This window comes from Strix uralensis, chromosome 18 (assembly GCF_047716275.1).
Source record: "Strix uralensis isolate ZFMK-TIS-50842 chromosome 18, bStrUra1, whole genome shotgun sequence".
Classification (NCBI taxonomy): domain Eukaryota; kingdom Metazoa; phylum Chordata; class Aves; order Strigiformes; family Strigidae; genus Strix; species Strix uralensis.
Genome location: NC_133989.1, coordinates 6330056 through 6354552, shown reverse-complemented (window position 1 = coordinate 6354552; position 24497 = coordinate 6330056). Strand labels below are relative to the sequence as shown.

At 51.0% G+C, this 24497-nt stretch overlaps 1 protein-coding gene and 1 long non-coding RNA gene across 4 annotated transcripts in view; one reads left to right on the top strand and one right to left on the bottom strand.

Moving 5' to 3' along the window:
* Window positions 1-16777, bottom strand: part of PMEPA1 (prostate transmembrane protein, androgen induced 1) — a 52768-nt gene extending 35991 nt beyond the window's left edge. For all 3 annotated transcript variants that reach the window (XM_074888322.1, XM_074888323.1, XM_074888325.1), the window contains exon 1: window positions 16233-16777. In XM_074888322.1, the coding sequence (XP_074744423.1) occupies window positions 16233-16335 (103 nt within the window). In that variant the 5' untranslated portion in view covers window positions 16336-16777. The remainder of the gene's footprint in view (window positions 1-16232) is intronic.
* A 131-nt stretch (window positions 16778-16908) lies between these two features.
* Window positions 16909-20648, top strand: LOC141951714 (uncharacterized). Its single transcript, XR_012631435.1, has 2 exons — window positions 16909-17019; window positions 20080-20648. It is a non-coding gene; the product is annotated as an uncharacterized LOC141951714 (long non-coding RNA).
* Window positions 20649-24497: the final 3849 nt, after the last annotated feature.

Sequence of the window (24497 nt, the reverse complement as noted above, 5' to 3'; positions counted from 1 at the left end):
GAAAGCTCGGGGTTTCCCAGCACCCCATCCCAGTGCGGGGGCAGAGGCTGTGGGGTGCTGAAGAGGAAGACCCACAGCAAAACCTTGCATAAAACCCCGTATGCAATGCCCAGCAGATGTATTTTCAAGCGAGGAACAAAACAGCAAAAAGTTTGGAATAAAAGACCACTCATGACTTCTCTCTCACCCGTCAATAAGCGATGCATTAGTATCTGCAAAACTGATGGGATGACAGGACACGGGTCCCCCCCAACCCCACCAGCACAACCTCAGCGCCTGACGAGCTGTGGGCCACCACAGGCTGGGTGACCGCTCTGCAGTCCCACAGGGGATTTAACCAGAGAAAACCTGTGTACGGGACTTTTTTATGAAGCCTGTAAGAACTGTCTGTCACTGATAATGGTTAATTGGTACTAATTAGTACCTGCCACAGTCTGATGCTGAAGGAGTCCTACTGGCCTATAAAAGTGGCCTTTAACCCGAGAGCAAGGGAGGCTCCCAGCCGTCAGACACACCAAGCCAAGGCTGCTGCACCTCGGGCACCCACACACCACCCGCTCCTCACCCTGCTCCTGCCTCCACTCCCGCCACGACAGCACCAGCCACGAGTGCAGGAGAGCAGGCTAGGAGGTTCAAGGGGTTATATTAACACATCATTCCTCCTAAATAAAGCTTTAAAAAGTTACTTTCCATGCACCTGAGAGGACAGAGATAAGCAACTTTTTCACCCCAGGAAAAGATTAAGGGTCACAGAGTTGCTGTAAATTACTGCAGCAGCTAAATAACTTGAGATCCGCAGGCCCGGAGCCAGCTCACTGATTTTAAGTCAGGCTGATTTAGCGCAATGAGTTCAGATGTATTGCAAATCAATGCTTCACACGCAGGAGGCATTCAAAAGTGACCCTGCAAACGTGCAGCGTCGCCTGCATTCGCCCAGGCAGCCGAGAGCCCCCGCGCACCTGCACACCACCGCCGCCCCGCTGGAAGCGGCACTGACACTGCTCGTGATGGGAAGGGAAAGAGAGGAATTCTGGTGAGCCAAACAGCAACGTGCAGCAACATGCTGTGACCTCCCCCTCCTCCTCCGCAGCCCGAGACCTCCCCCTCCTCTTCCGCTGCACAGAGCCTGAAAAGGGGTGGGAGGCCAAAAACAAGTAGAAGGCCAGAAAAGGGGTAGGAAGCCAAGGGAAAAGTAGAGGCTGAGAAAAAGTGGAGGTGAAAAGGGGTTGGAGGCCAAAGGGAAAAGTAGAGGCTGAGAGAAAGTGAAAGATGAAAAGGTGTGGGAGGCCAAAAACGGGTAGGAAACCAAGGGAAAAGTAGAGGCTGAGAATAAGTGGAGATCAAAAACAGGTGGGAGGCCCAAAAGGAGTAGGAGGCCAAGGGAAAAGTAGAGGTTGAGAAAAAGTGAGGGTCAAAAAGGGGGAGGAGGGCAAAAAGAGGTGGGATGCAAAAAAGAGGTGGGGAGCCAAAAAGAGGTTGGGGGCCAAGGGAAAAGTAGATGCTGCAAAATAGCGGAGGCAGAAAACGGGTGGGAGGCCAAAACAGGGTGCAGAACCAAAGAAAACATAGAGGCTGAGGAGAAGTGGATGCTGAAAACAGGCAGGAGGACAAAATGGTGTGTGAGGACTTAAAGGGGTGAAGTAGCCAAAAAGGGGTGGGAGGCCAAAAGTAGGAGCTATGAAAAAGTGGAGGCTGAAAAGGGATGGGAGGCCCACAAGGAAAAAGTAGAGTCTGAGAAAAAGTAGAGGCCAAAAAGAGGCGAGATGCCAAAGGAAAAGTATAGGCTGCAAAAAAGTGGAGGCCAAAAGGGAATAGGAGGCCAAAAGGGGGTGGAAGGCTGAAAGAAAAAGTAGAGGCTTTGAAAAAGTCGAGGCCCAAAAGGGGTGGGACGTCAAAGGAATAGTAGAGGCTGAAAAAAAGTTGAGGCTGAATATGGGTGGGAGGCTGAAAATGGGTGGAAGGCCAATTGAAAAGCAGAGGCTGAAAAAAGTGGAGTCCAAAATGGGGTGGGAGGCTCAAAAGAGGTGAGAGGGCAAGGGAAAAGGAGAGGCTGAGAAAAAGTGGAAACCAAAAAGGCATGGGAGGCCCAAAAGGTGTGGGAGTCCAAATGAGCCTTGCCTGCAGCTGGCTGGACCAGGATCAGTTGTTCTCTGGTTGAATTTCCAAAAGGGCAGAAAGCAACAGCTCTCCCCCACACCCCGCTCCGCAGCACAGGCAATCCCTCTCTGGTGCTCAGCACGGCGGCCCTGCACATACCCCAGGCATGACACCCTATGCACACAGGGGCACGTCACCCCGACACATGATGTCTCACCCAAGATGTTTTGGCAATGGCCTGGGATGTGTGGGAGAAGCAAGCCTGAACCCTCTGAAGTCAGGCAGGATTTTAGGCTGCTGCTTCTCACCTCTCTCTGAGCTCCCCTGGCTCTCACATGCTCACTTTTGGCCTTCTGGTTTAGCCATGCATTTTGCCAACTTTTAAAATGCAAATTAAAATTTGCACTTAAAGTCAGAGCTTTAGACTTGACCAGAGCCACCATCAGCTCTCCTCCCTTCCTCCACACATGCATAACTTTTTTTTTTATGCAATCAGCAGCAAGGAAAAGATACAGGAGTGGCTGAGCAGTCGGCACATATTCCCTGTGGATCAGTGCCCGGAGCCCTTCTGCAGCCACAGTCCTGCCAGACGACTCCATGTGAAGGGTGGCTCACACTGTCTGCCTACCAGCAGCAGCAGCAAGGAACCAGTAATTATACTGGCTGGACCAACACCTGCTAGTGGTTTTGTCTTACACTGTTTGTGCAACCAAATAGGCTGCCAAGAAAACAAAGATGTACTTAGTCTAAACAGGTGAAAACATGAAACAGGGAATGGAGCTGCCGCGTTTGTCTCACGATGCCTGTATGCAACTCATGCTGGAAAATTATTTTTGGTTTAGTCTGCAAGAAGGCTCCAAAAGCAGGTAAAGCACTGCATGTACTGAAAAGACAAATCTTTGCTGTGGGAGGAGGGAAGAGGACTGCCTGTCCCCAGAGCCCAGCTCCTGGATCTGGCCTCACACTGTGGTGCAGGGCACATGGATGCTTTTTGCTGGACTGCAACACCAGCACCAAAAAAGCCTGGCTTGCTGGCAGCACAGCTGCAAGAGTCCTGCTACACCGGGCATCTCGCATGGGACAGCATACAGGACGTGACAGCCCTCGGCTGCCCAGGGCTGCCTGCGATCAGAGCAGCTCCCAAAAAAGCACCAAAGTGCCCATTCCCACGCCCGGGTCCGCACGGGCAGGGGACTGAACCTGGCACGGCATTTCTCATTCATGGAGCCGGAGGTCGGCAGCCAGGTGGGAAGGGCAGGGCAAATACCCTGAAGGATCAAGGGCAAAGACCCCAAAGGAGCACCGGGGCCAGCCTCAGCCTTTGCTGCCTTTCTGCAGGGCAGAAAAGCCAGGATCAGCTCCTAACTGCACCAAGTCGCACCCAAGATACACTTAGCAGATGGGATTTGTTGTACATGATTTGTCCTGGAATAAAAATATCAGCCCCACCTCTTGCAGCCTGTTTACTGAAAGCCACTAAACATTAAACAGAGGCAAAAAGTGTATCCCAGCAACATCTGGAATTTATCCCTTCCTCCTGAAAAAAAAAATAAATTATGCCCTATTCTTTTTGAGAAAGAAAAATGATTATATAGAATTATAATGCTGGAAGAAGATAGAGAAGAGCAGAGATTTTCTTTGAAACACTGTTTGGACAATTAAAAAGTGATAGTTTCAAAGAAGCAGCAAATCCCATCTCAGCTTTTTCCACCCTGTCTCACAGTGCCAGGCTCTCCTCCCATGTGTTGGCTAAGACTCTTAAGAAAGCAACAGAGTTTTTTTCATCCTTGCAAGACCTTTAGTAAGCTAGAAAGAAAACCAGCTCTAAGTCCTAACTGGTTGAAGATACACCAAATAAAAAAATTATTCTTCCAATTCCTGACAAGATTCCGAGGAGTCTTGTTTTCTATGGAGATAAGCTACTCAGTGACCAGCTTTCCAAAAGAGAATGGGTCAATCTTTACCCAAGAGAGCTGATGCTCTGTGTCTCCAGACTGAAGAACAGAAAGGCTTCAAATATAGAAACAAGAAAGACTATCTGGATTAATATGAGGATGCAAGGTCAAAACACGATATCCTCCACTTCCCCAGGCTCCTGATCCCAGAACGCTGGGTGACAGCCCCACAGCATCAACCTGGCCCCGGCTGTGACCAGAGTAGCCTCGGCTCAGAAACCCTCCCCAGCCTTCCCTGACAAGCCCACAGAAGTGCCTCCAGCTACTAAATTACCCAACGATTTAAACTAACTGCATTGATCAGGCTGGAAAACAAAGCTGCAGCTCTTGGCATGTGTACAGTGAGGAGGGTACAGCTGCCAGAGTTTTGCGTTCTTCACCTGCAAGTAGTTCCAATCTTAGTAAGAGATGCCCCTTCCCCTGCCCAGCCCGGACACCGAGTGCTGCAGGGAGAGACCAACGAGCAAGAGGAAACCACTGCTCCAGACACCTTCCCAACAAACAGAGCCTCAGCACATGACAGGTATGTCCGATTTTGCAAATGAGGGCAAGGCTGTTCCTAGAACAAGTCCCACTACTCCGGCTCCTCCACCCCCATCTCCTCGGCTGCGTGTGGACTGGATGCAGGCTTTCATCAGGACATTAAACTCAGAAGCCGTAAAATCACTGTGCAAAAAACCAATTATACCTATTTTCGTAACAGCCAATTTAAGCTTGTATTTAGGTCCCCTCACATACCCCTATGTTACATAAAGCATTTCTTCCACTTGAAATGCAGCTTTCTAAAGGCCATTTTGCTTAATTTAATAGATGCTTAATGTGGGTCTGCAAATCTCTAGAAGCGTAACCAAGGAAGACACATGGCTGCCAGATACAGCGTGATCCCTTCCCAAGCAAAAAGAAAGAACGGGAGAGGATGAAAAGCATCTCCAAACCCATGAACCTGCTGCGACTGGAGTGCACTTGTGTTCTGAAGAGCAGCAAAACCCCACGGACAAGTCAAAAGAGAAATTCCTGAACATCTGCATGCGGCTGTTAACCCACTCGAGACCAGCCAGCGCTCTGCAGGCTGCACAGCAGGACGGATAGTTCCCTTGCTGCATAACCAAATTAGCTGAACAGAGCCCCCTTAGGCATGATTCCCTCAGATTTGAAAAAGCTACTTTCTGAACTTAAATAAATGCAGTCATCTTTTTTCTTTACTTTTCTTTTTTAAAAAAAGCTGCACTAAAAAAGAAGCTCATAGTGAATCTATTAAATTGAGGCTGTCCATTACATTTATTTTTCCTTACAATTCAGGCCTGAATGGCAAGTCAGTAGATGTTGAGAAGTATTTGTCAGGAAAATCCATGAGAATGATGAGGATTAAAAGCTATCAGCAAGACAGAATATGTTTGTAACCCCATAGTTTGTTCTGTGTCTCACTTGGAGCACATGGGATCCCCATCAGAGGAGTCTGTCTCCTCTGCTTATTTTTGAGCCCATCTCTGGCACATCATTCAACAGGACAGCTATCACCTGCATTCACAGAAAAACTGAAAAAGGTGCAAATTGTATATACTGCTACAAAGAAGTCACACTAAAGAAACAGAAAACATTCACTGCATTACACACCAGTGATCAGTACCGTTACGTGTTACGCACCTCATGTGTGTGTCTGAGCACGCTGGAGAGGGACACACTGAACCTGAAAATGCATCGTCCAATTCAAGCAAAGTCCCATTACAGTAATACAAATGTAACAATAGAGGTGAGATTCCTGTTTATTAGATAGGAAATTATTGCAATTTAAGATAATTTTACTCCGCATTGTGTGAAACAAGTGTCCATAAATCATGTTGTTCCTTAAGTGTCCTAAAGGCAGCACCTAGCAGGCCAAGATACTTTCAGAGCTCAGTGCTAAATTACTGAAGCCAAGAGACCACCCTTGGTAAGGCGGAGTAATGGAAAGAATGAAAAAAGCACAGAAAGAGCAGGACCCGCTCCTCCAGGAAAGCAGCTGAGACATTCGCCTTCAGCGAAGCCGAGCCCTGGCAGCCCAGACCAGCGCAGGGGACACCAATGCTCTCCGGTTCAAGGAACCGGGTCTCACTGCACCGGTACTTGTGAAGAGCACAACGAAATCCAGCCTGGTTTCAATCTGGAGCACGTACCAAGAACAAGACCAACCCTGGGTCATTTAAGCTGCTGAGCTGTGGGTTTCATCGCCGCGGCTCCGACAGCCAGCCGGTACCCTCAGCACTGGGGGAAATACAGCATGGGAGGGTGCGGGAGGCTCGGGGCAGAGCTTCGCTTTTGGGGGACATTTTTTGGTTTTATATATAACAACAACAATGTTTAGTAACAATATTAATCATAATATTAAACAGAAACCACTAAGGGGGAGAATTTCCAGCACAGAGCCCAGCCCTCAGCAGACCCGCTGCGGCCGCAGCAGGCAGCTTCCCTGGGACTCGACCTCGGCAGCTGAAGCCACGGGCACGTCGCACACGGGTGGAGGTGGCGGTGAGCAGATTCAGGAGGACGGTTGTAGGGACTCAGGCCTGGAAATGTTAGTCCTAATACTCAGCGGTTAGACGTCTTTTGGGAATTCATCCAAATGGCACTGCTTCCTTCCCACTTGCCCTGCAGGTAAATCTAGCATGTGGCTTACACAATCTGTTGACTTAAATAAAGCAAGGGCAGGAGAAGAAAGCTGTTCAGACATCAGGAGAGGCTCATCAGTCCTTTGGGCAAAAGTCTGGGTCACTTCCCCCTCTGCAGCATACTCGGTGTGTCAGCCAGGGCCTCGTCTCCCTCCGTGAGAGCATGTGCAGCGAGGGTGCAGCAGAAACGGTCACAGCATTCAAAACATCAGTAAAAGGACAACAACGACATGTTGCCAAATTCTTCCATATTTTTGGCCAGCACTGATGCTTAAATTCAATTTACAGAAATTTGAGTCCATGAGCTCTGTGCTCCAGTCAAGCCCTTTGAAATCAAACACAACTGAGCAGTGACCGCACGAGTCTCCCAGGGCTCGGGGAGACGGGGCCACAGCCGCTTCCAAACCTCACGGCGCTGGTCCACCTGTGCCTCCAGCTCGCCTCCGGCGTAACGCTTATCCATCCTGGGGACGTGGGATGTTTCTAAAGCACTGCGAGACCACCACATGCTCTGTGAGAGCAAGATCTTGTTGGATACACGTATCTCAGGTGCAAAACCAGCTGCAGTGTGCAAGACTGAAGAGCAGGCAGGCACTGGCAGAGAGCGGTCTGGAGTGAGCCCACCAGCTGCCCTCATCCGTACACCTCAGGAGTGCTTCTTGCTCCTGCTATTTCCCATCGCTAGTCTCAAACTCCTTCCTCCTCACGATCAACTCAGGCACCCAAGTGCCAGCCCTGGGGCCCGGCTCCTCCACTCACGCACACGGCAGGAGCAGACTGCCTCCCCAAAGCAAAAGACTAAAATCTGAAGAAAGCAATTCTGAACGCGGCTGCAGCCAGGACTGTTTTGTTATCAAGAGTTACAAAGGGGAAAATTAGTTCTCACAATTAATAAAATGGGACAGAAGTAGAGGAAGGCTACCTCATAAGATGCAGGTCATCTTCCCTCTGATATTTTAAAGCACTGAAGATGCATTCAGAAGAAAAACTGACTCACCTGACCACCACTGTGTCTATTAAGATGTGGCACAGCCATTCTGCTTGGTGTGCAAGTAAGAAACCCTACCACTGATCATCAACAGCAAGTTAATTAAGTATTACGCCAAATTCTGCATGTAAATCATACAATGACTGAGGTCTGCAACAGCAAAGAGCTGGACTTCGCTACTGCAAATACCCATAGTGCAAGTTAATGTCTAAATCTCAAGTAAGGTAGAAGAGACTACCATAGCAGTTATGATGGTGAGCTCCTTAGGAGGCAAGCTAGACACTCAATCCATCTCTCATATCAGAACTATGTTAACATTTAAATAGGACCTACTGTCGTGAGCAGATGTGGTTTTGAGTAATGGTTAGTGTTACTTAACCGGTTATATTCACTAATGTAATTGACACCTATTCCATCATCCTTAATACACCCACTTCTTTCTCCGATACCATAAATAGATTAGAAAAGTTTCTGCAGATGGCCATGACCCCATTTGTTTGTGCACTTAGCCATGTATGAATCACTCTTGGCTTGTAGCAGCACTCTGGAATTACTGAAAGATAACTAGTCGGCACAGACACCAATAAATGAATCATGCTTTCCACAAGACCAAACCTTTGGGCTTTTACAGACTCCAATTACAAAGTAAGAAGAAAAGAACAAAGAAATTACTCAGTCTATTTGCACAAAGTCATGCAGAGTTGATTCATAGTTTTACAGAATTATTACTGACAATCATTTGTAGGGGGTTAGAGTAACAAACCAGCTACTTAACATATTGGACAGAATGAAGAGATGGAAAAAAATCCCCAGACCACGTCCTGCATATATTCTTGGAAAGTAGTATTGATTTTTGTGCAAGTACATCTTTTCATTCTCGGTATGCTCCAAGCCTGGGGGTTAATCAGCTTTCATTCTCCAAGGCTAAATTCTGCTTCGCTGAGTTGCTTGGGCCAAGTTTGCAAATGTGGGAAATCCTGTTGCACTTGCTGAAGTGCACAAACCTCACACCAGCAAACCATCACAGCCACAGCTCCCCAGCACTGCGGGCACGAGCAAGGTCTCATGAATGGATCAGAGAACTGCCATGTGCAAAAGCACTTGCCTTTCTAAATGCACTTTTAAATATATACTGCAAGTGAAAAATTAGCCAGTCTGAGGCATTTTATTAAAGATTTGTGCGAGACTGAATACAGAGAACACAAATGTGTGAACCATTTGAAAGCACTGTGGACATCCACCGACAACTTGTGAGGCAAGTTTCAAAAGATGTGAAATGTATCTTTATGTAACACCACAGCCTGGGACTACACTAACATACAGCACACACAGAGAAAAACACACCCTCCTCTAGATGGAGTGTAAGCCTAGTCTTGTATCAATGAGAAATTGGAAGTCTGACTACCTGGAGGAAAAAGGGGATACTGTATCAATTACAACCTTAGCAATACTACCTTGCTGTATGCAGTGAAAAGTAGTGTTAAGTTAAAAAAAAAGTCTAAAGGTGATGGTGGACTTGGTGCCAACTTGAGCCTGCAATATGCACCCGTGCACTGGTTGTGGCGTTTCTGAGCACGACGACTGAATTTACGAGTCTCAGGGCCACGCAGCCTACCATGCTCCAAATCAGCATCCTGTACCAGAGAGATATGCAGAGTAACAAGATAATGTCCAACTGAACAAAGTCACTGATGCTTTGGAAAAGGATGTAAGTTAAATGTATGCATGATGCTATTTGTCTAAGGTGTTTCAGTGATGCCACCCCTGACATGTAACTGAAGACCCACTTCATGGGCTAATTTAGCTTGCAAATTGAATTTGTGCCCTCTTCTACACACCAGCAGAACTTGGTCACAGGCAGAGAGCTGCCAGCCTGGTACAGCTTAGAGTCACAGCTCAGTAAAAGCCAAAAACAGCACCAGAAGAGCTACCACACAGCTCTAAATCAGTTTGGGAAAACTTGCTTATTTGTCCTCACCCTTAAGGCTGCTGATTTCCCAAGAGAGCTATTAACCCCACCCCAAACTGGCTACAAGAAGGAAAGATGCTGTGCAAGATTTAAATGAAAACCTTAATAAACTTTCCCAATTCCTATCCTCTCTCCTACTCTACCCATACTACATAAATTAATGCAACAAGCTCTCTTGTATAAGAATATGTAGGCGACAACCTTCTCCCTCCAAAGAAAGTTTATCTGAGGATGTGCTGTAGACAAAAGGGGAAGAAAAAGGTTCCCAATAGCACCACTACAGCAGCACCAGGTTGTCTTTAGAAAGCCTGAGTCACTAGAATCAAGGCCTTCAGGTGCAACACAAGACTAAAAGGATGCACGTGCTAAACAGTAACGTGTCCTTTAGAAAGAAAAAAGGCTAAATCAGGAACCTACAATATTAGGTGGATGCTTAGATAAATCCTGTACAACATACCACAGCAAAAACGCTAACGCAAGTTTAGGTTTCACACTGGAGATATTTCAAAAGATTTGCAAAGCTTTGATAATATTTAACATCTCTACTAATTTCCTTTTTGGTGTAATCATAAATTTACCATAGTAGCCAAAAGATCTGGGATGAACTACAAGTTCTAGCTGGCTCCGAAGCCAACAAGAATAATGTGTGCTGTTACTATTTTCTCTCAAAACATACCTCAGCAAAACTGACTTAAAATGAGAAAAGAAATTGTGAAACTGTCATTACAAAGAAGCATTTAAAATGCAGATCAAAGTACTGCCTTAGAAGCTGTATTCCTTGCCAAATCATCAAAGCTCTCTTTACTCTCAATAGCTCCCCAAATCCTCTGATTTGGATGATAAACTCCTACAGCTGAAATTTATCCACTTTTAAAAAAACAAACAAAAAGCCCAAACCCCACAACTCCTTTCTCTGGTTACCAACTACTTCATTAACCAGGTCATTTTGAACTACTTTCTTGTATTACTACATCAATTAACTTTCACAAATGTGTTTATGCCTGTATACACACTCCAGTACTCCGATACTTTTTCAAGTATTGAAAACTTGTCAGCAGTCAGGGGTGTACAGGTATATGGTCTCATCCTGCAACCACTGAGGTGCTGACGGCTCAGGTAGCCATTCCTGCCACGGCAGCACCGTGCTTAACGCCACTATTGCTGTTACACCGCTCCACTGCACCCTGCGCTCACGCCGCCCTTCCTCAAGGAGCTCCAAGACCACTCTTACATGTAGTGCAGCAAGGGAGCAGCAATGCAGCAGCCCACATAATCAGCTCTGAAAGAGGGGAGATGACGGGTCAGATCCTGCTCTCACGGAGAGGAACCTTGCGCCGAAATCCTCCCTGTTCCTCTCTGGGGCCGGACTCGGCCGTGCTGCTCACAGCCAGAGCAGGTCTCTGATGTGTTTCCTCACCTGGGATCTGCCCAAGTGACCTACCTTCTGCCACCCAGAATGATTATAAAATAATCACCCAGCAATTTAGCCACACAGACAGGAAGAACACTGCAAAAAACATCCCCGCCAACATTAATGATTCCTTTGCTTTATCGACGTCTGGGAGTGTCCTCATGGTGTGAACCAAGTTTCCACTTAATTGCAGCAAAGTGGCCCTTGTACCTCTCTCCTCGCCAGCTTTCCAGCCAGGCGTTATTACTTTGATGAAACACGCCAACAACAGATGCACCGTGTATCGGAGAACTTGAGGGATCTGATGAGGCAAACCGCACACCATGCACGGGATCTCCTTCCAGGAAGCAAACTGGTAGTCAGTTTTTACATGAAACACCATTGCAAATAAATGACCTTTTTTAGCTAATTAGGCTTACCAAATTCTGACGGTTGCTATTACCTGAAACAAGACCAACAGACATGACTGTACAATGAGTTACTCAGGGAAGAAGCTGGATTGTAATTACTGTCTATTAGTGACACCATGTATTTTGGTACTTCCCTTGGAAAGGTCTCCTCACGTCTATCCATTTATAATTTAGGTTTACAAATTCATTCTAAAACTGGATTTATCTAGCCACCAACTCTCAACCTGGGAAATCTAAAAATATTAGTCTATTTGGTGAGCAACAGCAAATAAAAGTAAGAACATACATTTGTAGGTACTCTTCTCTCCGTCTGCAAAGGTAGCAGTGGTAGTTCAGCTAATTCAATACCCTGAAAATTTAGAGGTGATCCCAGACCCTACCTTGGGAATTCCTGGCTTTAAGGAAAGGAATACGGCTGCTGTTTTGCACACACCCTTCAGTGCCGGTCCTCTCACAACCGGGATCTGAAAACGAAGGCAAACCAAAGGCTTCTTCAGGGGCAGAGGATGCCTTCACGGGAGAAGGTAACAGGACTTGCTGTGTCAAACCATGCTCCTCTGAATATACCCTGATGCTGACTGAAAAGGAAGAATTAGCCATGTCTTGCCTCCACTTTGCATTATATATGATTGCCTCTGATTATACAGGATCACCTCTGGTGCTGTGTGTGCCAGTCCCGCCGTGCAGCACAACACAATCCAGGTGTTCACCCAGAGGAAAAAAACAAAGTTTGACTATTTTCCCTCCATTTTCTCCTCTGTGTCTTTTCACTCTGCCATTCAACACCAATTATAAAACACTAAGATTAAAATCACTGCCTGAGGGCACAAAATAAACTGTAATTTTAAGACCCCTGTGCTCTCCAGGCTCAGGGAATTCGGACTTTCCCTGCTGCCCTGGGTACAAGAGGTGTGACCTGCAGAGCTGGGACCGCAGACTGCCAGGGTCCCCGGGGACAGCCAAGGGCACACACAGACAGTTCTTAGGCCACCGTAAGCAAAAGCCATCCGTGCTCCGCTCCTCCCGGGTCGTACCTTGGGATGCTGATCTCGGCAAAAAGGGCCTCAGCATAAAGCAGTGCTTGTCATGGACACATGGCCAGAGCCAGACACAGGGAACTCCCTGGGCTGGCTGAAGTCAAACTGAGATGCCACAAACTGAACATACTCTGTGCAAACACTCACTAACTTGCTGAAATCTGGTAAGCAGATCTGGCTTCCCTCCATGTCCCTACTTCTGGGAGGAAAACTTGGGGGGGAATAAAGAAGGACGTGGTTATTATCCACTCCACCCTGGAAGAAGCCGTAACTGCCATTGACACAGTATCACAAAATAAATGTATCTGCCAAAAAAGCAGTATGAAGTGGAAAGGAGACGTGATCCCTGCTTGAGCCATCTGCATTTGGTTTGTTATTAAACCAAAGAATGTGAAAACCTAGAAGTCCTCGCTTGGACAGAAACCCGCTCTCACGGTTCGCTCGCCCCAGCCCGCCACCGGCCGGGCATGCCGCTCTGACACCGGCGTCTGGGCGCTGCTGCCAGCCAAGGGGAACGGCCTCATCTCCTCGGGGAGATGTAACGACACCTCTTGAACTCCCAAACACTTCGGCTAACCTTACTGCCCGAGCAAAGCCTCTGCCGAGAGCCACCCAGCCCAGAGAGAGACCTGCCCTCATGCCCCGCGCCTGAAGCCGTCCTCTCGCAGGGATGCGCGGGTGCCTGCGGAGGCAGGATCCCCAGCCTTGGCACCCAAACCCTCTGGGGGAAGTCCCCGCGGGTGCGAAGCAGCCCCAGCGCAGGCGTGAGGCCCCCCCGGCGGCGGGGCCGTGGCGTTGGCCAGAGTGGACAGGTGCTGTTGGCTCACACCGGCCCTGCCAGCAGCGGGAGCTGAGCTGCTCCGGGTGAGCGAGCGGGGAAGCCGGTGGGGAGGCAGGCACGCCGCCTCGCTCCGCTCCCTGCGCCAAATAATTAGTTATTGACAGACTCTTCCGCCACGACAATCACCCCTGACCTCTTTCACCCAGCCAAAGCGATTAGAGACCACTGCCGCAGATGTCTGGCTGCTTAACGCCGCCCGGCATATTGGCACTACAGCCCCGGCGGCGGCAGGCGAGACTCCGCACCCCCGCCCCCAAAAAGCCCTTTTATAATCCTAATCTGGGAGCGCCACACACAGAAACCAGCTGCTTCCTCCACCGCAGCGCCGCAGCCTGCCATACGGAATAAAGCCTGCAAAGAAATATTTTTGGGGATCAGTTGTACAGTTAACCTAATTAGAGGGTTAAATTAAAAGAGTTTACAGTTATGCCACTTTTCTGAAGCATTCCTGCGTGGTAACTTTTGGCTAGAAAATTGAATAGCATCTGGTGGTAGCCACTCTGAGGTTCTCTCAAAGTCGTATTGGAAGGATAAAGAAAATCAAGCGATTGGAGGGGAAAAAAAGCTGTATAATGCATTTATCTCAGGGAGACTCAACTCTGTCCCTTCCACTGAACCCAGGTGGAAGAAGCGATCAGGTAACAGCCCCTGCAGTGCAACCAAAGCCCTCCTATAGCACAGAGGTGAGCTAATGCTGCCTGCCATCGGCAGGAAATAAATAAATAACGTTGGCGATAAAGAAACCTATCCAAAAATGAAATAAGGAAGGGCAGCATTAAGGAGCTCCCGGGAGCTAATGGGAACTCAGCATCCAAGTGTCAGGAGCTGAGAGGATGACCTGGGGGGACAGGCGCAGTGCTGACAGGGGACAAACCAGGGAAGGACCTCAGAGCCGTATGGCATCAGGCACGAGGCTCCCGCAGCACCCGTCTGAATTCAGGCAAGGTGTCCTCCAGCGTACTTCACCATCCCCAGCCTCTCACACAACCCCCCCATAACTGGCACCTGCCTCCTACCAAGCCTTTCATGCGCTGAAAAAATGGGAAAAAAATTATAAAATATGCTATTTCTAAAAAGTCAAGGAATGAAATTAAAAACCTGAGTTGTTCCAACAAAACCTCATGCCAAGAGTTAGACTGGAAGAGAAGGTTTTTCTTCAAAGGACATTACACATTTTAATTCACAACTTTTATCATAACCATGAGCCTTGATCAGACACAAAGTAAAGTCTCTCATCCTTGCAATTCTGGGGGACACGGTTTATGTTCACCAACTGGCTGACACAAAAAAGAACTGTATCTTCATTATTTATACACCGCTATTGGTATGCACATCTAGCCCGGCCTGTTAAAGTCAGGGAAGAATAATGGTCTATTCAGTACCGGTAGTGTTAATAAAATCAGGCAAATCCAGCTTAGTTTTGTCTGAACACGAATGAGATTAAATCAAGATTAAATGTGCATACAGTACAAAGGGTATGGTTTATGCTAAAATTCAGAATGAACACATTTTAGTACCTGGTATACAAATGGCTACAGACCTTCTCCAGGACTCAGACACCTGAATTAAACAACGATGAAACTGGAGAAGGTGAAGGCAGATGACACTGGACAAAAGCCATCCAAAATACCAAGGGACAGATGCTGGCTCTAAAATACTGCTCTGCAACCCCGCTGGAGGTAATGGGGCAAATCCTGTGCTAGCAGAAACAGGCACAGCTCAGCTGACTTTCCCCTACATGCACCGAGCACAAGCCTGCCCCATCGCAGTGCCAGGAATATATGCAAAATCAAGACTCTTTCCCAAGTTTTCATTTTGGGCCATTTTACATTAGTCTGTGCAGGATTTAGATTTCACAGCCCAGAACAAGGTGTTAAGCAGGGTACAATCCTGACAACCCACCCAGCCTTGGGATGCCTTGAAAACCTTCCCTTTACAGAAAATACCATTCGCTTTAAATTGCCAGAGAAACCAACTCATTTCTCTTTCCTCGGCAATAATATTCTTTCTCTCACGTCCCCGCACTTCATTTTCAAGAGGAAAAGAGCAAACAGAAAAGTAGTGGATATTTAGGTCAGGCGCTGTACTCACTGCTACTCTGCGAGGGTTGAAAAATATTAATGAAAAAAGGCAAATAGCCCTTCGTAACAAAAAGCCCCCAGGGGCTGGAGGCGGGGGAACAGGTTCCCAAATATAAGCTCTAGTCGGGTGTCCGGACCGCAGGGCTCCCCGCGCCCCGGGAAGGAGCAGAAGGTGGCTCACAGGGGCTGGTGACGAGCCCCGGAGCAGGCTCGGGGCCGCCCCGCAGGAGGGAAACGCGTGGGGCAGACCCGCGGGGCAGGGGCGGCTGCACCCGCCGGAGCATCGCCGGGGCTGAGCCGCGGGGAAGGGGCGAGGCGCGGGCGGGGATGGAGCCGGGCTGGGGAAGCGCTGGGATCCCACACACCGGTGCCGGGAGGGCGAGGCCGGGAGAGGCGAGCGCGGGAGCGGCCGCGCTCCGCAGGCGGCCGGGGGGGGGCTGCGCCCGGGGCCGCTCCGCCGAGACCCGCCCGCCCCCGGCCCGCCGCCCGCGGGCGCGCACTGTCACGCGTGTCACACCCGCACTGGACACCCCGACCGCAACAGACGAGCGATCGGAGCTCGCACGAAGATGTGTGTGTGTGTGTGTGTGTGTGTGTGTGTGTGTAAAATCCCTCAGAGAAAGCGAATCGCAGCGAAGGGTCCCGGCGCTGCCGGGAGCCCCCGCGGAAACTTCCCTGCCCGCGGCGGGGGCGCGAAGCGCCGGAGCCGCCGTGCACACCCGCACCCTCGCACCCACTCGCACCCACACGCGGGGAAGTCGGGGCCGGCCCCGCGGCAGCGGCAGGACAAGTACTTACTGATCTCCATGCTCTGGAACAAAGACCTTTTGCAGTTGCATGTGCAGGACACATTGGGCTGAATAGCTACGGCCGTGCTGTTCAGACCCATGAAGTTATACATTTAAAAAAAAAAAAAAAGAAAAAAAAAAAAAAAAGGAAGGCGACGGCGACACAAAGAACTTCACGGCCGCCGAGCGCTCTCCGGGCAGCACCACATACAGCCGGGGCTCCTCCTCGGCGCGGGGGGGCGGGGGGAGGGAAATGCAGCTGCGATCAAAAATTGGAAATAAAAAACCCGGCGCGGCGCAGCGCCCCCCGCAGCGGCTCGGCTCGGCTCGGCTCGGCTCGGCTCGGCTCGGCTCGGCTCGGCTCGGCTCAGCTCAGCGGCTGCTCCGCGCCCCCTCCGGCCCGGGAAGCGGCTGGGCTGGGCCTGGCCGCGGCAGCCCCGCACTTTTGTGGGGCGCGGTGGGAGCGCGGCGCGGCGCGGTGGGAGCGCGGTGGGAGCGCGGTGGGAGCGCGGCCCGCCCGCTCCCCGCTCCCCGCTCCGCTCCCGCCCCCCGCGCTCATTCACGGCCACGGGGACGCGGCCGCGCGCCGCCGCCAGCCGCGGGCGGGCTCCGTGACGTCAGCGCCAGACGGGGACTGCCCTTTCCCCGCGCCGCCGCCGGGCGGGGGGGGCGGCGGAGGGGGGGGGAGCGGGTGCGCGCGGCCCCGGCTGCCCCGCGCGGCGCTGCGCGGCCGTTGGGCTTTGTCAGGGGGCGGCGGGTGGCACCGGCCCCCGGGAACAGCAGAAACACGCGGGCAGGTAACGGTCACCCCCCGCAGCCCCCGCGGGGGACGGCGGCAGCTCCCGGGAAGGGCGGGAGGGAGGGGGGGGGAGTGGGGGGGTGTCTCGGCGCCCCCCCACCACCCCCCCCCAGCCGCGCGCGGTTGGTTTTTCCGCGGCGGCCCCGCCCCGCCCGCCGTGGGCCCGCGGGTGCTGCCGCCTGCGTGGGCCCGCGGCGCCGCCCGCCCCCGTCCCGCCGTGGACGGGACCTCGCGCGGGTTCGGCCGAAACCGTCCGGATTTGGGCATCTCGCAGTAAAACCACGCGCGAGCCGAGCTCCGTCCCACAGCGCCCACCGGAGCCGCGGCGGCCCGAGTGGGCAAACCCCCTTCGGGCCGGCCCCGGGAGCCGCGGCACGGCGGCCACCGAGCTTCGGGCGTCCCTTGCACAGAGAGTTCCCAAATGCAGCATTTCAAAGAAAAAACGGGAAAGATTGGAAAAGAAATGGGGGGAGGAAACCTGTAACGCGGATTTGGCCATGGCTGGACTCGGCTGGATTCTGCCCTGAGCTCTAGTGTTAAGGCCAACGGTGCTGATTTCTTCTACAGAGCTCAGGAACTGTTTCAGACACAGAAATTCCCATTTTTGTTTCAAACTGCCCGCTTTAAAATGGAGTGACCCCATTCACTTTTTAGACTGGTAAAAGGAAGAAAGATCATCTCTTCCCCGGGTGTTCAGTGTGCCAAGTTTTAGTCAACACAGATTTTTTTTTTTTTTTTTGTTCTGGGAAATAAACCTGTGAAAACAGAGGTTTATAACGAAAATGCTGAAACAAGCTTAACTATAGTGGCACAAAGTAGCTGCTATAATACTTGGTGAATCCTGTTACTGGGAGATAAAGACAGCTTCAGTTATCTCCTAAGAAAGCATATTTTCCCATAATTCTTGATAGCTCTGATTTATGGTTTGGAAATATCCAAAGAGTCCCCAGCTGGGCCTGCGCTCCCCAGAGACGCTGCCAGGGAGCTCACACCGAGAAGGGGACTGACCCAAACCTTGTACGAAGCTGCAGAAATCACACAAGACGGATGGTGTTGAGAGTCGGGTCAGGCACGGTGGCACTCACTGGTCAGGTTTAACCTTTATTTCCCCCACAAAAATGGAATTTATTTCTACATGACTACTTACAAACTGCTGTTACGTACGTGCCTGTGCTTTACTCTTGCGGCCCCATCCACTCCTGTGAAAATGCCTGAAGAGAAGGAACAAGGAATTGCCAGGATGTTTAATCTTTTACTCTCTGCCACTTGACAGATGGTAACTCCCAACAATTACTAATCCAAAGGAAACACGGAAGAGGATCTTGCGGCTCGGATAGAAATGAGTTTTGAGAAGTTTGTGCTTCCCAGTGCTCAGCAGACATGAAATAATCGTACGAGTGCCGTTCCCCAAACGCAGGGGGAGCAGCGCCAGGGGTGGCACCAGAGGTGGGGGTTAGTGTGCAGGCCCGGGAGAGCAGGGACAACTGCCTGAACAAAATCTACGCTCAAACGGGAAATAAAGCATTTCCAATCCTATATTTTGTTCCCAGCTTCAGTTTCCTCATCGGTGACGCAGGAAGGGTAATTCTTACCTGCCTTTTGGCTGATTCCTTCACGTTGGTCCTGGAGTCTCAGTTTCTTTTGTGCCAGGCAAATTTCTAGAAATGCTTCAAGCAAATGTGAAGTGACGTTACCCCTGTGACAGGGACATGGGCCTCGAGCGGTGCGAGCCCGCAAGCCCCAGAAAGGCCAGCTTGAAAGTTAAAGCAACGGTCAAAACGCCTAAAATAAATGCCAGTTCAGATTTTTGACCTTTATTAGTCAACCCACCTTTATTATTATTTAGCTGGAAATATATTTATTTCTTTTTAAAACAATTGGCAGATGAATATTAGAGACACTTTTCCAATGGACCTTGCTTGACTGGCCAGAAATGGTGGCTGTAAGCTAAGCTGAGCCCACCAGCTTGCAACTAACAGTCCTTTGCACTTAAAATACATAGCACCGCCATAAATAAGTCAAGGAGATCACTACACGCTTCCTCGTGTTGCATGAGATGGCAGCAGCCTGCCAGCACCAGCCCTGCCACCACTGCCGAGCCCTCCCAGTTCGTCGGCTGCGTGGATGCGGCCATAGTCTCTGTTTGATTGAGAATTCTTGTATTTTAAGACACAGACGCTGTACATCCTTAAATGGTCTTAAGCAAGTAAACGCAGCTTTAAGTAATACGTTATTCTTCTGTGGCAGGTCAGTTCCTTGAGTGGTGGGTTAGAGTCCTCCTGCGCTCTCTCTGCTGCAACAAGCATGGCTTTGCCTGTCACAGCCGGGCACAGCGTCACCCACGGGCCCAGGGAACGGGAGACGGGGCAACACGTGGAAGGGCACGGCTGGAGGCCTGTTCGCAGGCAGGAGGAGCCTTGGTAGAGGCATCTCACCGACCCTAACGAGCACCGATGGCTGAGCAAGCCGAGGCTGGGAGGACCCGGTGCCCAGGTTGCATCTGAGCTGTGGAAGAGCTGGCTCTGGTGGGGGGAAAGGCGTCCGCCCTCACCCTGTGAATCAGCCAGCTTGTTCTAGGGGGAGTTTTTACAGGTTTGCAAAGCTTTGGTGGATAAAGGCTCCAGCAGGCTGCTGCAAGTTCACACATCTTCCTAACCTTCCTTAAAAAAAAAAAAAAAGAGAAAAAAATAACTGTTTGCAAGTCAATGCTGGTTTAAAAATGCACTGTTTACCACCATCCCGATTTCATCTGAACGACTCATGGGGCTTTAAGAACAATCAGCATTTTTCCACCATGATTTAAGAACAAATAATTAAAGTCATCCCAGATGGGCTTGTAAAAATTAAAAGTACATCAGCTAACTTAAATGCTTCACCCTGTTCTTTGTAATAACGCTATCCACTCTCCAGCCCACTGCTGTTTGTCAGCGTTTCTTCTGTAGGAGCAGCGAGTACTGCTTGACTGGTGGGATACTTCCAGAATACACTTTTGTTGATTTTGGCTCCTGTATTCAGTCACTGATCAGCTTTTTTCTGTTTCTTTTTATGTTCTCCCTAGAGACACCTCTGATGGCTGCAGGATGAGTCTGGCACTGCAAGATCTCCCTTTACTTCCTGGTTTTGCCACAAAATTTCAGGGTGAGCTGGGGCTGCTCGCGGGGCCTCAGGCTCTTCAGCGATGGGAAGGGACACACAGGAGCTTCAATAGTATCTGAGGTCCTTGGACAAACTGAACGACATGGACACACTGAACGACATGGACACATCAGTCTGCTCTGGCTAGTTTTGGACTATAACATAATTTCACACGCTGCCAGACCAGAAGTCAGGCATTTGCCTGTGCAGTCACATTTAAATCTTTCCTCTTATTCCTCACTGCAACACTTCAACATTAGTTAAAGATTTGAGCGACCCCACATAATCATTATAATGCAGCACTAAGGGTAAATTCATAAAATGTAATTGGAAAGAGAGAGCCATGTGAGAAATAAGTAACCCTAAGAGTCAAATCATTTTCTTCCAAAAGGGGTTGAGGCGATCTGAGGAAAAACAAAACAAAAAAACTCCACAACTCCCCAAAGCTTTGTTAACTAAACAGTTGTCCATTAAAGAGACCAAATATTTCACAGCATTAGTCTTTGGATTAATGTTAAATCGATATGCACTAACGCAATAGGGCAATAGTTACCATGGTGAATAATTCTATATTTATTTTCAAGCAAGCCTTATTTCTAACAATTCCAGACATGGTTTCCACTTTCTGGTGGCTAACCTCTTAATTTTATTTTTTTAAACTGGTATCAGAAACTTGAGTTTTCTCCCTGACAATTAGAACAAGATCTCTGCCACGACAGAGGAGAACAATGCCAGGCAAGGATGCAGATGCTCGCCAGTTTTCGCTAAGGGCTTGTTTGCCTTTGAGAGTCAGTACAGCTACATCTCAGGTACGATTTGAAGAGTACGAGACACTGTGAGGTAACTCTTTGGTAGGCAAGCCCTCACCCTCCTTTGGAACCGCAGAAGCATTTTCCTTCCGAGACTTCATCCCATTTGCTGAGTGTCAATAACCTACCTCAAACAATATTCCACGCAAAAGGCTCTGAAATACCCTCCCCTGCCCTCCCTTCCCCTCGCTGGGAGCCCCCTCAGCCCACCCACTCCCTCCCTTCTTGCTGGTGGGGCCAGGACCCTCCTTCCTTTCGCTGTGGCATCGGGCTGACTCGGGACAATGGCCCAGGGGCAGGAGCTGCTGTCACCAACCCAGGCACTTCACAGCTGCCTCCCAAGTGCTTTTTTCCATCTCTGCACAGTGCTGGGTTGGGTCCCATTTAGGAGGTTTTGTTCCCAATCAGGAGGGCTAAAAAGTCAATGAGTATTTGTTTGCAATGAAAATTTTTACTGAAGCCACCAGAATGTTATTCCAACCCATTCTGTCTCATTTGGGGCCTGATATAACTCCACTGACGTCACTGGAAAGACTCCACCCTACCTTTACATTTTATTGGAGGCACTGGTAGGAAATATATCACTTCACTAACAAAAAATAATCGCCCTCTGAATTCACAGCTCCCCAGCTGAAAACGTTTCGTTTTCCTGTGCTAGGAAAACCAGGATGGCATATGTAAAATAAAACAGTGCTAAGGAAAGAGTTTTAAACGCATAAACATAATTCCTGACTTTTCTTGATGGAAAACCAGGCATTTTAGAGAGAGGAATGGTGCTTTGGAAAGCAAAGAAAGGTGACCCTGAACTCCCCGACTGAGAGCTGACATACCGAAGTGAAGACTTCGAGCTCATCTGAGGAAGCACTTGAGTAATTCTGAAAGCCAGCTCTGAACCACTCGTAGCGGCTTTGCTGCCGGGCTCCTTCTGTAGAGCGGTTTAGAAGTGGAGCAGCTGCAAACAGTTCATGGATTGAATTGTCCTTACGTGATACCCATATACACCCACATGCACTTGCATATGTGGTTAGATACGTACATACACACGAACATACTCATATTTGCCAAAAACCAATTGCTCTGTGTTTAGTTTCTTTCGGTTCTTGTATGAAAGCTGAGATCAGAGAAACCCCGGGCTGCATTCTGCCTTTTTCTGCCTTGACACAGACCAACGGGCCGGAGCTCTCGGGAAGGTGGGCAGCCCTGCCCTGCCCTGCCCTGCCGGGGAACACCCAGGGACCGCTCAGCCACCCCTGCTCTGCGCCCCCCAGGGCTCAGGGGTCGCCCCATGGAGCCCCTACGGGCCTGCTACCGGGAAGGGCTGCGGGGGAGCTCGAGGTGGGGCTCTGCAGGCGCCCCAGCCTCGCCAGGCCACGCAGCGCTGGGCACAGGGCCAGCCCTCACCCCCCGCACACCCGGGGGGTGTGGGATACCCCCGCGGGGTTCATCGCCCAGGCGCTGCTCTGAGTTACCCCCCTGGTGCGCTACCCCCACCCTGGCCCCGCACCTCAGGCCCAGGCAAACGCCTTCACACCACCCACCCGGGCCTGCCGCGGGGGCTGCGCAGGCTCCCTGGGGAGAACGTGCCGCGCTGGGGGGGCACGGCTGCTGCCAGGGGCCCCACGGACCCCCCGCGGGGCCCGGGGCTCCCTCCCGGCCGGGAGCAGCCGCTCCTACGGGCACGCACGCCCCGAGGAGGGTGGGGGGCTCGTCCCGGCTCTCCCCAGCGACGTCCCGGCGGGACTCGCGTCAAAAACCAGGCGGAACCGGGCGGCCTGCAACGCGCCCGCGGAGCCGAGCGCCCCCCGCCGCGCGCCCGACTGGGCTCTGCGCCTTTAAATCTCCCCCAGACGCCGTGGGGGCGGCCCGAGACGGCGCCCGGTGTCACGGACAGGCGTTGCCCCGCCCCTCCGCATGTAAATGACGCGCGCGCTCAGCCAATCAGAAGTGGGGGACCCGGCCGCCGGGCGCAAGGCAGCCAGTCAGCGGAGGGGGGCGGGGCGCCCGCGGCCATGTGGGCTCCAGCTCCACGTGGGGCGGGGCCGTGACCGCGCGGTGACCCGGGGCATGACAAAGGCGCAGCTCGCGCCTTCCCGCGCCGCCGCCTTAAAGAGGCAGGACCCCACTGCGGGGCGCGGCGGGCCCTGCGCGGGGTGCTCGGCCCGGGGGCGGCGTGCGGGTGATGGGGCTGTCCCGACCCGCCGAGCTGCGGCGCCCGCGCTAGGGAGAAGGGCGCGGGTCAAACGCGGTGTGTGCGTGGGGTGCGTGTCACTGCACCCGCGGCACTTCCCGCACGGGAGGACGAAGCCGGTTGACCCGTCGGTAGGTCAACAGTAGGCACTAGCGTACGGCATCGCCTCCCCGGGACTCGGCAGCGGTGCTGGGCCCTGCCGGGAGCGGGACAGAGCCGCCGCGGGCAGCGCTCGCACCTTCCCGTGGCAGAGCTGCGATGCCGGAGCCCGCTCCGTGCACAGACGTCGGCAGCAGGGCCCGCAGAGCCTGCTGCGCTGCCCGGACCAATGCCTTGGACTCAGTTTTCCTTTAGGCTTTAGTTATTTTATACCCTCCAAGTGCCCCTCCGTGACACCTTGGCAAACACCCTCAGGAGCATCGTCTGGGCCAGGCCCGAGCTGCCGGCTGGGAGCCGCGCAGGCAGCGGGCTGGGTGCTGCTGATGGGAGCGAGCAGCGGAGCAGAAGGAGAAGGCGACAGGATGCGCGGGGGGGTGTGTGTGGTAGAGGCTGAGGGTGTGCTGGAGTGGTCATGGCTCTGGGTGGCGGGGAGCCAAGCACGCAGCTGAACAGCCCCACTGCTGCAGAGAGGCCCATTGTTCGTGGACAGGCTGTTGAACTTGCACTCCATTTGCTCAGCCCATACGGCTGCGGTGCAGTTGAGGGGCCATGTGGATTGCCTAGCTGCACATTTGACATCGTCATCACTACCTAATAAACCTGTTAACTGGGAAGCTTCAACACCAAAGAGACAGAAAAACAAACAAACAGGAGGACTAGGAAAGAGGGAGGATCCTGGAACACAAATGCTCCCATAAATGCCTTTTCCGTAAGTCTATTTACTCAGCTGCTGAAATGATTTCAACTGAGTGATTAGACTTACATGCTAAAACCAAGCCATCCATTCTCTTCTCTGATAGTCAAAAATCCTACATCTGGTACTTTATCTGCAGTCTTTTTTTCCCCCCCTTTTGTTTAAAAGAGAGAGTTTCTGCAGTATTTGATCCCCAGATGCACTATACCATCACAGTTTGGGCTCAGAGGTGAATCACAGATATTAAAATTGGTTGTTTCAATCCCACTCGACTGCAGAGAGCTGAATCCTCCCTCACAAGGCTTTATTTTCTAACATGAAAGAGACAAAATTGTTAATTTGAGAGCCTGATTTTCAAAGAGAATGAAAAGAAAATGTTTTCACTTCAGATGAGAACAACCTTAAAAGGTACCTTTGACCTCCTGTGGTGCCTTGGGGTGTTGTAGCTCCAAACCCGATGTGCTGTCTCTGGGGATGAGGCTCTCCGGGGA